General features: G+C 38.0%; 1 protein-coding gene across 1 annotated transcript; it reads left to right on the plus strand.

Annotated features, from left to right (window-relative positions):
- The first annotated feature begins 1,482 nt into the window (after positions 1 to 1,482).
- On the plus strand, positions 1,483 to 10,958 carry LOC149188595 (uncharacterized). The gene is made up of 2 exons (XM_089410005.1): positions 1,483 to 4,540; positions 10,627 to 10,958. Exons 1-2 carry the CDS (start codon positions 1,483 to 1,485, stop codon positions 10,956 to 10,958), a joined length of 3,390 nt encoding a protein of 1,129 aa, XP_089266131.1.
- The last annotated feature ends 6,494 nt before the right edge of the window (positions 10,959 to 17,452 follow it).

A 17,452-nucleotide genomic window follows, 5' to 3' on the forward strand; every position in this document is an offset into this window, starting at 1 on the left:
AACCTGAGTAACCTATCTTATATACAAAGTAAACAAGGTGAATACAATATAAGTGAATATTTCATGATGTAACTCGTCCATTTTGTATTAATATAACTCAACATGTTCTCAAGTTCAATCGATCCTTTCAAATACCCAAATTGATTTGTTTTTTCAATGAACATGGAATAGATTGACCTCTATCAGAAGGGAATAAAGTGGAAGTGTGATGTAAAGGTATAAACTATGTAGTTGGTGCTTTAAGGATTTTTCAAGACACCTAAATCTATTTATACATTCAAAAACATGTTCTAAACAATAAAATGCCATAATCTCATCTAAAATTGTAGCGCCAGATTCTAATCAAGAAAAAAAACATATAAGACCTTTTTCATATTCTTTTATATGAAAAAAAAAATTAAAATTTCAACCTAGTCACCTTTAAAATTGAAAAGTCAGATTATTAGAGGTTTTTGTAGATTCTAGTTAAGAAAAAAAAATATAGAAAAATTATACAAAACATTTTTCATATTCTTTTATATGAAAAAAATGGTTAACATTTCAACCTAGTCATATTTAAAATTACTATTTTTTATTACTTGAAATCCATTTTTAAATACATAAACAAATTCAAAATAAAAATACTAAAAATCAAATATTGAAAAACCATCCACACATCCCATCTATATAAATTTAATAACTTAAATCTTATTTTCCAATAATTTTTCATAAAATATCAAACAAAACTCATAAAAACCTCTATAAATTTTAATTTTATTAAAATTTATAAATTTCATGGAATGAATTGAAATTCAAAACATCATACCTTATCAAATTCCCATACAGATAATCCAAAATTAATTTTAATTAAAATTTCGAATTGTATTTCAAAGCTCAACTCTATAATCTCATAAATCTAATGTTCTTGTCTCTGTCACAATTTTAATTTTTCAGGGAGATTTGACTTGGTCGCCTTTGTGAAGTTGATACACTCTAAAGGAGTATACGTAAGTCTTGGAATTGGACCATATATTGAATCTGAATGGAATTTCGGGTAAGTACGTTTTTGACATATGTATTATGTATATTTGCATGGAATATATTATAAAAATTGAATTATATTTTAATATAGTAAAATAAAATTATATCATCTTTTAAAGTTGAATAAGATTATATTTTAATCATATTTAATATATTATTTTTATTGGAGTAGGGAATTGAATTAGTAATTTCACACCAAAAAGTGTTTTAACAGAGTACTTTATCACCTCACATCAAAAAATATTTCAACAAAAACATCTCATCACTGTTTATCCAAAATCTCATAAACCAATTTTAATTTATTTTATTTAAAAATATAAACACAAAAACTCACATATTTCCACTCCATATATCTTTCATCTTTTCTTTGTGAAATTATTTAATGATCTCATTAAAAAATCATGGTCTGAGCTGACAAAAAACAAAAGTCCTTCCACGCTCTTGATGACCTTTAAGGACAAAATGGATTACCTGAGGAGAATTGTGAAAAATTGGCAATATGAGAAAAGGCAATCAAATAGAAAAGAATTAAGAAGTATCCAAGAGGCTTTAGATAAGGCATCAAAGGCTTTTGCTTCTCAGAGTCTGTCATTGGAGTCGAGATGCCTCATAAAGGAGCTGCAAAAAAAGAAAATCAAAATCATGGAACAAGAGGAATCCTACTGGCGGCTAAAAAGCAGAGTGACTTGGATTAAACAAGGGGATAGAAATACAAAGTTCTTTCATAAGTTCGCAAATGCAAGGAGAGAAAAAAATACCATTTGGAAGATAAGAAATGGCAATGGTCAGCTTATTTATTCTCAGAATGATATAACAAATGAGGCAGTAAGTTTCTTTGGGAAGCAATTTCAAAGGTCTGAAGTATGCAACTTTAAAGATATCTTGTGGGGTATCGAAATCTTCCCAAAGATGTTTGATGAAGAAGCAAATGATAAAGTCTTCCAAAAAATCTCTGAGGAAGAGCTGCTTGGGATTATGAAATCATTTAAAGCTGATAAATGTCCAGGGCCGGACGGCTGGACAATAGAGTTCTATATCCATTTCTTTGACCTGTTCAAAGGTGATTTGCTAAAAATGGTTGAGGGTTCAAGAATAGCGGGCAGTATAAACTCTAAAGTTGCATCCACCAATATCGCACTCATCCCAAAGAAAGATGAAGCTGAGTCTTTTATGGATTACCGACCGATCTCTTTATGCAACATATCTTATAAAATTATTGCGAAAATAATCGCAGAAAGGATAAAAGATTACTTATCTACGCATATCTCATCAGAACAGCATGCATTTCTAAAAGGGAGGAATATACAGGATGCAGTGGCAAGCACCCAGGAAGGACTATTTACTATACAGAAAAGGAAAAGGAATGCAGCCATCCTTAAGATTGATCTCCAAAAGGCATACGATTGCCTAGATTGGGGATTCCTCAGATGCTTATTGGTAAAAATCGGCCTAAATACTGGTATGACAAACTGGATAATGGCGTGTGTCGAGATGGTGAATTTCTCGGTGATCATAAATGGAATCCCCTCCCCTTTCTTCTCTGCATCCAGAGGGCTCCGACAAGGATGCCCCTTATCGCCTCTGTTATTCATTTTGGCAATGAATACTCTTAGTCTCCACATAAATAAAGCTGTTGAAGAATCCAGAGCTTTTCCGCTTAAAGTTTGCAGAGGAATCTCGATATCTCACAACCTGTTTGTTGATGATATCATATTATTCGGAATGCTATGCAAGATTACTTGGGCATGCTTCTTCGTCATCTTGGATAATTTTCAAAAAGCAACAGGTCTCAAGATCAATTCTGAAAAGTCTGCCTTTTTTCACAACAACTCGAGCCAGGAGATGATCGATTGGCTGTCGGAGTTGTTTGGAATCAATGCCCATCCTATCGGGCGTGGGCTGAAATACTTGGGCTTTCAGCTAAAAGCCGCAGGGTACAAAAAGGAGGACTGGGGTTGGATCTTAGACAAATACCATAAGAGAATTTCCGGCTGGCAGTACAGATATCTTTCTCTTGGAGGCAGAGTGATCCTTGCCCAGTCGGTGTTAAATCAGATGATGGTATATTGGGCTCATTTATATGCCATCCCAGCAAGCATAATTTCGGCAATGAATAAGCTCACGGCGAGCTTTATTTGGGGAGACCGTGCAGCGAAAAAAAAATATCATCTATCTTCCTTAGCCAATTTATCCAAACCAAAGAAACTCGGAGGCTGGGGCCTTTTAGATTTGAAATCTTTCGGCAAGGCATTACTGTGCAGGACGCTATGGAGAGGAGTGTTTGAGGATGGGCTGTGGAGTTACATTATTCGAGGCAAATACCTAAGAAGGAGGAGCCTGGCACATTGGCTCAGGAGAAAGCAACTGGGCTCTCCAAGAGGATCGCCTATATGGCAAAGCTTATGGAAAATTGGCATGTATTTTCTGGAAAATTTATCCTGGCATTTTCAATCAGGTAAAAATATTCTCATTGGAAAAGACTGCTTTATAAGCGGTTCTGATGTGATTGAGATACAAATGCCTCTGCTAAACTTTCTCCACAGACATGGTATTTTTTACTGGGAAAATCTCATTGCAGAATGGAACGGTCCCATTCCCCAATGGAAGGAAGCTGAACATATGCAGATGCCAACAGACATTGCCTCACAATGGGACAAAATTAAACTTCGACTCAGGAACTATGGAATCTTTCGTTCAAAGGAACATGATAGTCTCACCTGGAGAAGTTCTAAGGTTTTATATCAGGTCCAAGTTAAGGATGTTTATAAAGACTTGATAAGAAAAGTTCCTACGCTGCTCAATCCCCCCTTTCTGTCCATTCTATGGAAAACAGGCTGCCCCTTAAAGATGATTTTGTTTTCTTGGCTGGCATTTCACAACAGGAATCTTACTTGGGATAACTTAAGGAAGCGAGGTTGGCAGGGGCCGGGTGTTTGTCCCATCTGTTGGGCTGAAGAAGAATCCAATTTCCACCTTTTCTTTGCCTGCAAGAAGACTCGTCTTTTATGGTGGAATTTGGAGCATGCCCATGGTGTCCAGCTCCTACCTCATTCTTCGACGATTGATGCATTCTTATGGTGCTGTCTTCAAAAGAAATCATGGAGATCAATCTTCATCATTACGGTATGGTGCATATGGAAATGGCGCAATAAGGTTGTCTTCAATGGTAAGATCCCCCAGCACATGGAAATTCTTTCCTCCATCTCTTCTATTTTTGAATCAATCCCGCAAAGTCCTCCTAAGATGCCTCTCCAAAAAGAATGTGGGATTCAGCAGGACCTATCTGTCATGCCGAGAGCCTTCTTCGATGGGGCTGAGCAGGAGGGCCAATGTGGCTGCGGGGTTTATATTGTGGTAAATGAAACATGTAATTTTCAGCTGTTCTGGAATGGAGGCAGTGGCTCAAACAGTAAGGCGGAAGCAATGGCCCTTGCTGGTCTCCTGCATTTTTGCCTTTTTCTCAATCTTCAGGGTGTTTCCATCTTTGGTGATTCAAAGGTCTTGGTAGATAGTCTCTGTGGTAAGAACTTTATTAGAAATCTGCAGCTCTTGGGTTGGATTGAGAGGATTAATTTTTTTTGGAATAGATCAAAGGGGGTGTCCATTTGTCATATCAAGAGGGATCTTAATCATGTTGCAGATGTCTTATCCAAAAAAGGTCTCCGGGTGGCCCCAGGTTTATGGTTCTTGCAGGTTTCTTTTGAGGGCAACGTTATCTCCATTCAGGACTTTCTTCCTCCTGATTTCTAATCCTTGTTTTGATCCTAGCCTCTCTTTCTTTCTCTGGTTTTGTTTCAAAACTCTGACAATATTTCAGGTTGATGAAGGTTTCCTTTCGCTAATTATGTTGTTCTAGTGATCGCAGGTTGTGCTTTCAATCCTCAGTCGATGGACGTTGTATGCCAGATCTTGTTTTCTTTTTTGGGGTTTTGTGCTTTGCTATGGGCTGTGTTTTTCGCCATAGCTTTCCTGGTTTAATTAGGAGTTTAGTCAAGACGTTGTTTATTGGGTGGTTTTGGACTATGTTGTTCAATGGGAGGTTTTAGACAAATATATGTGGAACATTTTCGTGTTTTATTCCTGGCATGTGCCTTGGGGTAAAACATCTTATATGTTTCTTCTTTTCAAAGTCATGAGGAGTTGATAATTTGTCAATGTTTATATTACTGATATAAATGAAATATAGTTTTTTTCGGCCTGAAAAATATTTTATATGTTGCAGTGGATATCCGTATTGGCTCCATGATATCCCGCGGAAATTTTTCGAGAAGATAACATCCCATTTAAGGTATGGATATATTTCATAATTTTATCACGGCAATCGTCATTATTTTAATTTCTTCAAATTTCAGATATAAATTTGCCACTATATTTGTGGGTGCAGATAGAGATGCAGAGGTTTACAACCATGATTGTAAACATGATGAGAAAAGAGGGTCTATTTGCTTCTGATGGAGGCCTTAAAATCGTAACACAGGTTCCAAAACTTATTTCATTAATATTTTAAATTTTTGCCTATAAATATTTAATTTAAATTATCATAATGACCATTTAAATTAAATGAATACAAAATACTATTAATATTTTTAGTTTAGATTTAATGTAAATATTTAGCACTACATCACACTCTTACCAACCAGTATAAAGTAAAATTCTGAAACCACTTTAATAATAATATATACTAATATCACAAGCATAGAAAACCTGCGAAGTATTAAACTTTTCTCAAACAAAAGCATCGTTGTTTTGTTTTTAATTCAATATTGATCTTTCTTACATTAAAGAAAAGTATGTGTGCTGAAAATCTATGTCGATCTTTGTGTGAATGTGATGTAGCTACATAGAAACTGCACAACAACCGTAGACACAAACACAGGCAATCCAATGTAGGCCTTATCAGATTCGTAATATGGTCTCTGTCAATATTCTCCTTCTACATATTAAAGCTGCCAAAGAATCAACTAGTGCTAAGCCAAAGAAGCAATATTGATATTAAATATATACAAAATAACACAATTAAAAATAACATAGATAAGTGTTGAAGACTTACCATACACATTAAGAAGCAAGAAAATTACAGCAAAAGCCCACAACGAAGAATTGCAGATAATGCATAAAGTCATATGACCCTTTACAAATGGAATTTCATGGGTTAATTTGAATCTTGCAGGATCTGTTTGGACCAAAAAAGAAAACGAAACCCTCAATATATAATTTTCTTAACACACTCAAAAGGTTACCCAACCCTAATGATTCATTTTGTGCCCTTTCAATCTTCTATATTTGAACTCAAAAACATTACCCAATAAGCCTATAACTAACACAGTATATCCCATTTCAAATTTGTAGGTTGCAAACTAGTTATTACTTTTCAACTTAAAGAGTATCCGAAGGCTGAATTTACTATGATACCACACCAACCCAGCTAAGGGAAAAGAACTAAAAGAACTCACCATTTGAAAACATATAATCCAAAGTTTGTGATTCCCTTTCCCACTCTTTCCAACGCCTCGTATAGGCATCAACAAGACATGTAGATCTCAGTACTAGTAGAGGATATAATTGCATGCAGAGATTAAAAAAGTAAAACCCAACAAAAATATTCAACTAAGCATTGTTGGAGAAAATAATTGATCTCCATTTCCACTTATCTTTGATCTTGCTAGCACGACAATTAAGATACTATATAACACATGGAGAACTTCCAGCATAAAGACGAAGATGTGGAGTTGATGCATGCCGCTTTGGGAAAGTGGAGGATACTTGTGCTAAATACAAAGGAGAACAATATCTTGCTAGCACGACAATTAAGATACTATATAACACATGGAGAACTTCCAGCATAAAGACGAAGATGTGGAGTTGATGCATGCCGCTTTGGGAAAGTGGAGGATACTTGCGCTAAATACAAAGGAGCACAGTTATAAGTAAAATCAAGATGGACTAATTTTAAGATGGTCTAAATCACCTTGGTCTCAGTAGGAAAATCAAACCTGGATAAAGAAACCGTGAGCATTAAGACTAAGAGTAGAGTGTGACCTCATGTTCAATGGACATAAATTCTCATCAAGTCCATCAATCCATACCCCCTCTATCATAAACAAATCCATTTTTACACCTAAAAGGCAATGCCAGCGAAGTTGACTGGTGTATGTTATGCCCAATACCATTGAATAATATTTGATTTGTATACAGTTGTGAGATTGCTTCAAATTCATCGACCCAAGGTGTCCACACACTTCCATGCAGAGCTAGACCATCCCAATATCTTTCTCATTTGCCACACCTATTGCAAAAGTGTTTTCAGAGGATATTTACATCTATAATAGGATCTCATGCAATTTCAAAATCCAAAAATTATCAATGATTAAAATCATTTAAAAATAAATTATACCAGTGACAAATATCATGATCTCCCATAACCGACAAAACCACTTACCGAAGAGCAACAATTCTGGGATGATATCTATGTGGCTTCTTCATACCACGAGTGTTGGGAGCAGACTTACAAGCAACCTGAAACATTAAAAATCATAACGTTAAAACCCTAACATCTGTTGGTCGAAACCATAAAGGTCAAGAACGAAAACCCTATCAGATTTCGTAGAAATAACTAAAATTGAACCCACTTTGTAAGAAAGAGGTCCTTCCACAACTCCTCTTGGATGGCCCAGAGGCGCGAGACGGAGGCGGCCTTGGCTAGGATTTTCCCGTCTAGCCTCCCAAATACCTACAAAAGCATGTACCATCCTTTGGTTCTATCGTCCATAGTCATTTTGATCTGGAGTCTAGTATTGAAGTTACAACTGCATGACTTAGATTAACCATGGTAATCACATGGTATGATGCATGCTCAACATGTATACAAACACCCACATCGGGAAACCTTGAAACTCACTTATGTCAGGTTCTGGAAACATGGCCAAAATTTGGCATGTTAAACCAACAACACAAAAGATGACCAAAATTTGACATTTTAAATCAACAGTGGGAGAGACTCCAATCATCTAATGATTGATTGGATAGGTTGAAGTTATGACAGGAGGGAATGGAGGGGAGTTCATCTCAAAGGGAACACCTTATGGCATAATTAATTAATCATTATAATTATCAATAAAATATTCTGGTTCGGTCAAATTATATAAAAATAAAAATATAATAAAATTAATAATTATAATTATAATTAATGATTAAGAAAATCTAGATCCATCTTAACTCTAGATCTACCAAGGTCTGAGAGGGATCAAATGTTTGGATATGAAAACCTCTTTCAAAGTGAAAAGAGATTTGGTCCCTCTCGGTGCTTGGTAGATCTAGAGTTAAGATGTATATAGGATGATTATATTGATATCTGGATATTCAGTATTATTATAGGGTGAGTGTAAACTAATGGTGTTTTTTCATGACATATTAGTTGTAATGTGTACAAAGGGCCAAGTGGGATTAAATGTCTTGAGATGCAAACCTCTTCTGGAGTGAAAAGAGCTTTGATCCCTCTCAGCATTTGGTAGATATGGAATTAAGATGGATATATGCTAGTTACATTGATATGTGAATTGTAGCCCTACCTCCCATCCCCTTGGATTATTCTCGGGCAGTGGAAGGTGTTACTTTCATTTAACACAACCTCCATAGTCTCATCATGGAAATGGGGTCACAAATGTTCTCTTTTCTTGACTTATTAAAAATTAGAATAAATACTACCATCGTGTTCGCCTTGTCGAGAGCTTGACGATGATATAAATTTTATCGAAATCTGACTCCTAGATCAAAATTTATAGCCATTTAACATTTAGCCCATAAACCCTTGCCACATAAACTAGGAACTACAATGTGGCCCCATGTGATGCCTATGTGGCAACCCCACCCCACCCTGGGTAGCCCACATCACCTTTCTATGCCAACATATATTTATTGTGCCCATGTGGCACCAAATTACTTCTTTAACAGTCCCTACTTGTTTGAAACCTAAAGTGATTTGTAGCGAAATCATGTTATAAAGAAAATTCATGAGGCTAAGCCCATAGATAAAATGCACTTTCCAACCACATCAAACCCCCAAACCCTAAACACCCTCCCTCCAAACTAACTCGAACCCTAAACTAGCTTGAATGTGGGCCCACATTTGGGCCCCAAACTACTCCGAAACTTCCCGCATTTTGACCCTTCAGACCTCCAGCCCTCTAAGGTAGCTTAGCCCCTGGCCCACATATAGGCTTCAAGCTTATCAATCAGGCTTTGCACTCTGAAGGCCCCAAACCTCTAGATTGCCAGTCCCCCGTGCTATGAAATTCATTCATTTTGTTTTTTATGCAGGAGCATCTAGCTCAGGGTGAACAAAACGAACGTGTTTGTCTCACGGGTTACATGTTGACAGGTTGACAGGTCATTGTACCTGAGTCTTTTAATTTCCTTTTAATTTCTAGCATTTAGGACTTGACAGCAAGTTATGTTTTTAATTTCATTTTAATTTCCTTTAGTTTCTGTTTTGAATTAATTATAGAATTAGGTGAACAGACATTAACAGTTATCCAATGTAACTACTTGTAACTGTTGACAGTTTCTACAACTGTTCAACAAATCATACAAAAAGGAACAACTGAGACATTTGCCGGGTTGATTTTCCATCATAGCAAAAAAAGAAAATAAAATTATACAAGAGTTTTTTTTCAGGATCATCTGAGTCCATTCGTAACTAAGTACTTTCTTTCTTTCTTTCCATTCATGATAAATTGAATGCATTTACAAACAGTAGCAAGAACTGGCAATATAATCGTTTTCTACAGGCATCAAAGAAACAATAGAATTAATGAAGCCGAGAGCAGGTGGAAGTGACCACATCGAATCTATGAACGAGGCTACGGTCAAATACCAAAGGCACCTAGCAACAATAAAGAGCTACAGTTGCAGAACACGCTGAGCATTTTAGGCAAAAGAAGTCACTAGAGCATACGAAGGGTTTCATACAAGAACAAAACCATTACAGAATTTACCAGGTACCATTCCAACTGAAACATTGTAATTTCTTTACGAAAATAACACAAGAAGAATTATACAAATTTTTGAATCATTTATAGTCCCAAAATATACAAAATACATTGCATGTTCAACAAGGGGACTGGGTTCAAAACCCCAGTACCGAAAAACAAGAAAACTAACTGTGAATGCTACACCTAGAGAAGACCTGACAGAGAGTACCCATCTCAAAGCTATTGACAAAGTTGAACCAGAAACGACTGATAGGAGAGCCGAGGCTCAGACCCTAGAAACCCCAATTGTTGACAAGAGATAATAAGAAAAGACCCTACCCATTTGAGCAAGCAATAGCCAAACCGGAGTCCACACCTAGAGTGCTCGACAAGCCACCTGCAAAGACAACAACCAGAAGTTAGAACCGTGGAACCTTTGAAACCCTGAAATGGAGTAATGTGCAGAGAGGGTTTGTGAGCTTTTGCTTACCAGAAGAGCAGCGTCGAACTGAAGGAAGGTTTTGACTGGTCACCAGCTAGCAAGGGAGCCCTACTAACAGAGGAGCAAGACCCTTAGTACAACCAGAAAAACCAACTGAACATCTAAAGCATAGAGAGCAGACTTACCACCGTTTAGCCGACGAGTTGAGGCCGAACGTCGAGTTCCCAGATGGCGGCAACTTGATAAACCACAGTCATAGAACCAGTCAGATCGAAGAATACATACGGCGAGAGAAGAAGCCTGGTAAACTCTATTCCCATGGTTCTGTTGCTGCTGCTGGTGATGGGCTTCAATTTGTTGGCGCTGGTGAAATGCAGCCTGAAACTGCTGCTTCTGAAGAGATTGAGACCCAGCTGTACGAAAAGGTGAGGAGCATGAAGAAGAGGTATACAAATATTCAAAACAAGATGGTTAAGGGAGGTATTAAAGAAGATGCTTTTGTTTACAAGAGCTGGCACGATAAATAAGTGTAACAATGGTGCCTCAGCAGTCTTCTGAATGGGAGAAGGGATTGAGAGGGTCTCCGATAGGCTTCATGGGCCCATAACCCATAGGCCTCCAGAGCAATTTATTGGGGAAATGGGATTTTTGGTTCACCCCAAAATCTCGTCCCCATCAAGTCCGACCAAACCCAAAGAAAGGCATTGTTCTGGACAGTCTATAAATCACACGGAAAATGCAACAAGCTGATTATCGACAGTGGGAGCACGGATAATCTAGTTGCCACGGAGATGGTGGAGAAGTTTGGTTTGAAACGGTTGAAGCACCCCACCCCATATAAGGTATCGTGGCTGCAGAAAGGCCATCAACTGTTGGTTGACGAACAGTGTGAAGTCAAGTTCCATATTGGCAGAAACAAGGACAAGGTTATTTGTGATATTATGCCTATGGACATATGTCACATACTGCTAGGAAGGCCATGGTAGTATAACAGAAAGGTAGTACATGATGGAAAGAAAAACTGTTACAAGTTTGTCAAGGATGGGATTAAGCACACGCTTGTACCCATCAAGGAGGAGGAGACAACAGAAACTAGTGGAGTCAAAGCGTTGCTGGTGGGAGGAAAGGAATTTTGAAATAGATCAAAGAAAGCGAGATAAAATACGTTGTTGTGAGGAGGCCAAGAACAATGGTGTTACACACTGAAATTGCAGATTTGCCTGAAGAAATTCAGGACATGTTGTAGGAGTTCAACGACATTGTGGTGGATGATTTTTCGGATAAATTGCCTCCTAAGAGAAGTATCAGTCATCACATAGACTTTTAACCCGGAGCTAGTTTACCGAACAAGGCAGCGTACTGCATGAGTCCTAAGGACAATGAGGAGATTAGAAAATAGGTACAGGAATTGTTGGATAAGGGGCTGATAAGGGAGAGTTTAAGTCCCTTTGCAGTTCCGACAGTTTTAGCTCCCATGAAAGGAGGAGAGTGGCGAATGTGCACAGATTTGAGAGCCATCAATAAGATTACCATCAGGTACAGGTTCCCATTGCCACGAATGGATGACATGATGGAGTGCTTAAGTGGGGCAGCGTATTTCTAGAAAATCGATCTGAAGATTGGATACCACCATATTAGAATCAGAGAAGGGGACAAATGGAAAACAACTTTCCAAACCAATGAAGGTATGTATGAGTGGCTGGTGATGCCATTCGGGTTAAGCAATTCCCCTAGTACTTCTATGTGATTGATGAATGAGATGTTGAAAGAATTCATTGGAAAGTTCGTTATTGTATATCTTGATGATATACTAATTTTCATTAAAACCAGAGAAGAACATTTTTGACACGTTCGAAGTGTGATGGAGAAGTTATAGCAAAACAAGTTGCTGATAAATCTGAAAAAAAATGTTCTTTTCTTCAGAGGGAATTGATTTATTTGGGTTTTGTAATTGCAGAAAATGAGCTGAAAATGGACCCAGAAAAGATTGCAGCTATCATTAGCTGGCCATCCCCAAAAAGTCTGTTCGAAGTTCGTAGTTTTCATGGGTTGGCAAGTTTCTATCGTAAGTTCATAAGGAATTTTAGTGAGATCTGCACACCTATGTTGGACACAATAAAAAAGGCAAGTCAGCCTTTCTGTTGGACTGAAGCGGCAGAGAAAAGCTTCCAGACCTTGAAGAAGAAGATCACTGAAAGACTGATTTTGAGGTTGCCTAATTTTAACAAACTATTCCAAGTTCGTTGTGATGCTAGTGGTATAGCCATTGGGGCCGTACTCAGCCAGGAAGACAAACCGATTGCTTATTTTAGTGAAAAATTGAACGAAAGCAGGCAGAAGTACTCGTCTTACGACAAGGAGTTCTATGTTGTCGTCCAAGCATTGAAGCATTGGAGACACTATTTGCTCGGTAATGAATTTTTTTTGTTTTCTAATAATTCTGCATTGCAGTACATTATGCAGCAGCATAAGCTGAACCACAAGCATGCAAAGTGGGTTGAGTAATTGCAAAGCTTCACATTTGTATTGAAGCATATTAGTGGACAAGCCAACAAGGTAGCAGATGCGTTGAGCAGGAGAGCTTTTCTCTTATAGGAGAGCACGATACAAGTGTTGGGTTTTGAACACTTGAAAGACTTGTATCAGACGGATGTGGATTTCAAGGAGGCTTATGAAGCCTACCAGAATCCTTTGTTGAGGAATAATAGTCCATGGCTGGACTATAACTTACAGGAGAAACTGTTATTTAAAGGAGGACAGCTATGTATTCCCGACTATTCAATGAGGGAGAACATCATTCAAGAGAAGCACAACGGAGGTCTTGCCGGAAATTTTAGCATTGATAAGACCTTACATCAGCTCAGTCACTTTTATTACTGGCCAAAGATGCGAAGGGATGTGCAGCGATTTGTAACTAGGTGTAAAGTGTGTCAGTTGGCGAAAGGACATAGTCAAAATATGGGACTCTACATGCCATTTCCTATTTCGGGTAGACTGTGGGACTTAGTCAGCTTAGACTTTGTCTTGGGTATACCAAGAATGCAACGGGATTACGATTCTGTGATGGTAGTAGTGGACCGGTTCTCAAAGATGACACATTTCATCCCTTGTAAGAAAACCAGTGATGTCACTCACATAGCACACTTGTTTTTCATGGAGATAGTTAGGCTGCACGACCTACCTAAGTCCAATGTTTCTAACAAGGACGTGAAATTTACAAGACATTTTTTGCACACCTTTTGGAAGAAGTTGGACACACAACTAAATTTCAGCTCTGCTTATGACCCGTAGACCGATGGACAAATAGAGGTGGTGAACAAGAGTTTGGGAAACCTGCTACGGAGCTTTATTGGAGAAAATTCCCGGATGTGGGATCGTGTACTTGCCCAGGTGGAATTCTCTTATAACGATTCACCGAATCGAAGCACAAGATATAGTCCTTTTCAGATCTTGTATGGCATGCATCCTCGCGGAGTGCATGAACTACGGGACCTAGGACAACTAGAATGAAGGAGTACTGACAGGGAAGATTTCGCCAAGGCGATGAATGACCTACATGAGCGGGTAAAATATGAGTTGCAGGACAACAGTCAGTGGTATAAACAACAAGCAGATCTAAAATGGTGGGAGGTGCAGTTTAATGTGGGAGATGACGTTCTCGCACATTTACGCAAAGAAAGATTCCCTAGGGGTGAGTACAACAAGTTGAAGTTTAAAAAGATTGGCCCTTGCAAAATTCTGCGAATGCCTATGAATTATAGCTGCCCCCAGGAATAGGCATATCACCTATCTTCAACGTGGTAGACTTGTTTCCATACACTACCAGTCCCGAAGACGATAGTACGGCATAGCCAGAACGAGACACCCAGACGGAAAGAGGTTCTTGGACGAGGAAAATGCCTTCGACTTAGCCCCTTGAGATCGAGAGAATTCTCGACACACAAGTGGCCAAGCAAACTCGCAGAAAAGAGTACCTTCAGTACCTTGTCAAGTGGAAGGACCGTCCCATTGAGGATAGTTCATGGCTTGATAGGGCACAGATACAGCATGCAGGATATTCTGTCGAGGAGCTCATGGAACGAAGCCATGAATTTTTGTTACCCCGGGAGCCTGACGCAGGAGCATCCAGCTCAGGGTGAACAAAACAAATGTGTTTGTCTCACGGGTTACATGTTGACAGGTTGACAGGTCATTGTACCTGAGTCTTTTAATTTCCTTTTAATTTCTAGCATTTAGGACTTGACATCGAGTTATGTTTTTAATTTCATTTTAATTTCCTTTGGTTTCTGTTTTGAATTAATTATAGAATTTCAATCACTGTATTCAGATCTCCTTGCCCTTCTCTGTCTCTGTACAATTCCCCTCCATTAAAATTCTAGAACCCAAATCGCTGGCAAACAATTCAAACAAAAGATACAGAGACATAAATCCACAAAGACGCATTTCCATTATTTACAAACTTAGTTACAATTTAAGGCATCTCAGCCTTAATCCCGAATTCCCCCGCAACTACATTGTATCCTCTTATTTTCACTCTCTCACATGCACAGGTTCTCTTTTCTTCTTGATGCACGAAGGAATTCTTCCTTAATATCTAGTTATACATACATGGCAGTTTTAACTGAAATTTTTTCACTAACTGAATTTAGTTCACGGTTGGCCTGGTTGTCCACGTGTCTTCTTTCTCTAGTTTTTCTTTCCATTAAGGTGCTCGGATGCTCCTGCATCAGACTCCCGAGGTACAAAATTTATGACCTCCTGGTCATATGCATTTCCTTGTCCTTAGCAATTCTACCCACTGTTTCACTTCTTCAGTGGAACTGCCTTCATGGTCTTCTGTGAGCTGCAACCAAACCTCTGCAATAGCAAGTCCTCCCTGCTACTAGATACCTTACCAAGCTTCTCTCCTGAGCTTAGTCTTTCGGCATCTTTGTGGTTCTCTCCTCTCGAACCAATTGAGCACTCTTGCTCTAGGTTTGTTGCAATCTTCTCACCTTCACAAAATAAAATAAAAAATTACAAGCTTACAAATCTTCAGTAAAACTGTGGCCTCAAACTACTCCCACACTTCCTGCATTTTGACCCTTCAGACCTCGAACCCTCTAAGGTAGCTTAGCCCCTGGCCCACATATAGGCTTCAAGCTTATCAATCAGGCTTTGCACTTTGAAGGCCCCAAACCTCTAGATTGCCAGTCCCCTGTGCTATGAAATTTATTCATTTCGTTTTATAAATTATCTTCGTGTATTGTTTAAACTCTTGCGCCTATGTGAAATTTTAAATTATTTTATCACGAGGCCCCTGTCATGCTTCAACATTATACTCATATATTTTAGTTAAAGCCTAGGCCTACACTAAACTAGCCCAGGTTCTAGCCCGAAATCCTCCATGCTATCATTATTTTAATGAAATATATTATATGAATAGGTATCTGACCCAATCCAACCCATTCAAGTTCGGCCTAAACATGTGGTAAAGACAACCAATCATCTTAAAGGCTTAACCACTAGAACCTTTCTAGTTCAGCCTAGAAACAACACTCATAGGCCTGCCTATTTTTTGTAGCCTTACACTGGTTCGGCTAGGTTCTCCTGAGAGCCTAACCTTGCCCTATACATGGTTAAACATAACTGCTTATTTCGTAAGAAAACAAGATAAAACTAAATAGTGAAACACCAATAAATGAATATGTACATAGGGACATAAATTCAGCCTCATGCACAACCATTATCACAACCATCTCTTAGTAATAGCATGTTGTAACTTATTAACAACCACACTAGGCCTTACTACTATGTCCATGCATAAGTTTTCATTTAATTAGTAAGGAAGGAAATGACCAACAAAACAAGTATAGTCCATGAAATACCTAACAAACATATTTAACACATTGAAGAACTTTCCTCCGACCACTGAGGCTCTATGTTGCTTATAACATGCCAACCATGGGATTCAGACACATTACAACAACATAAATAGATAATTCAATGTTCAACTAAGTCATTAAATTACTATGAATATACTAGCAGTACAGGGATTTCCAAATCCCTTATAATATAAGAACAAACACATGAAAATCTCATCCCAAGCATACAAGAGTGCATCATCTTAATCAACAATCATTAGTGCACCTTAAGAAACCACACATAGCCATGCATACAACCTTGTAACCATTAGAATACAATATCCCATAGATCATAATCCCTACCATGTCCATGAGCATATTTATGCATAACACTCACTATGATTCACATAGATATTTATGCAATAATCTTTGACTAAATCTATCCCACACACACACATAGTATATGAATTGTACCACTAAAGAAATCACATGCAATTAAGGTCACAATAGTAAGCTGCCAAAACCTTGAAGTACAAATATATCTAACACCTCAGATACTTAGGGCATCTAAGCATTCCATAAACATCTTGCATCAAACAACTTAGTTGCCACTCATTCTCTTATTGACAAAAGATAACTAAGGAGTATAAGGAAATAAATGAAAACCTGCTTGCTATAGACCACCAGGCATGCAACCATCATATCTCTTGTAAGGATACTCAAGGTCAACTCCATCATATGAATTAGTCCATATTTTCCATAATCAGACTAGATAACTAAATCATCCATAGTCGTGTAATAAAACATGTGCTTCTCCTTGAATTTACAAGTGATATTAATTGAGAATTCATGTTACAATCACATACAAGAATAATCATTTATCTAATTTATACCAAGATGATGACAAGAAGGGGAGGGACTTTGAGTCTCTTCCAAACCATAGGCTAATCTGCATTGCAATATTTCTTGTAGATAACCACCCCCAAGCCAGATTCAGAGCCTGAGTAAAGATGATCTCAAGGGAATGTGCTACATCCAGTCAACAAACTTCCCAAGAATCCAAGGACCTCATAGTGACCCCACCTATAACCCCATTGATACTTTTCAAACCACTATGACTCCTTCTCAACAACAAAACGTTGTCCATTCTCAAAATCTAATCTTCTTTCTCTCTTTAG

The sequence above is a fragment of the Pinus tabuliformis genome, chromosome 3_1 (genome assembly GCF_031772625.1).
Source record: "Pinus tabuliformis cultivar Carrire ecotype Pingquan chromosome 3_1, CPIR1, whole genome shotgun sequence".
Lineage (NCBI taxonomy): Eukaryota > Viridiplantae > Streptophyta > Pinopsida > Pinales > Pinaceae > Pinus > Pinus tabuliformis.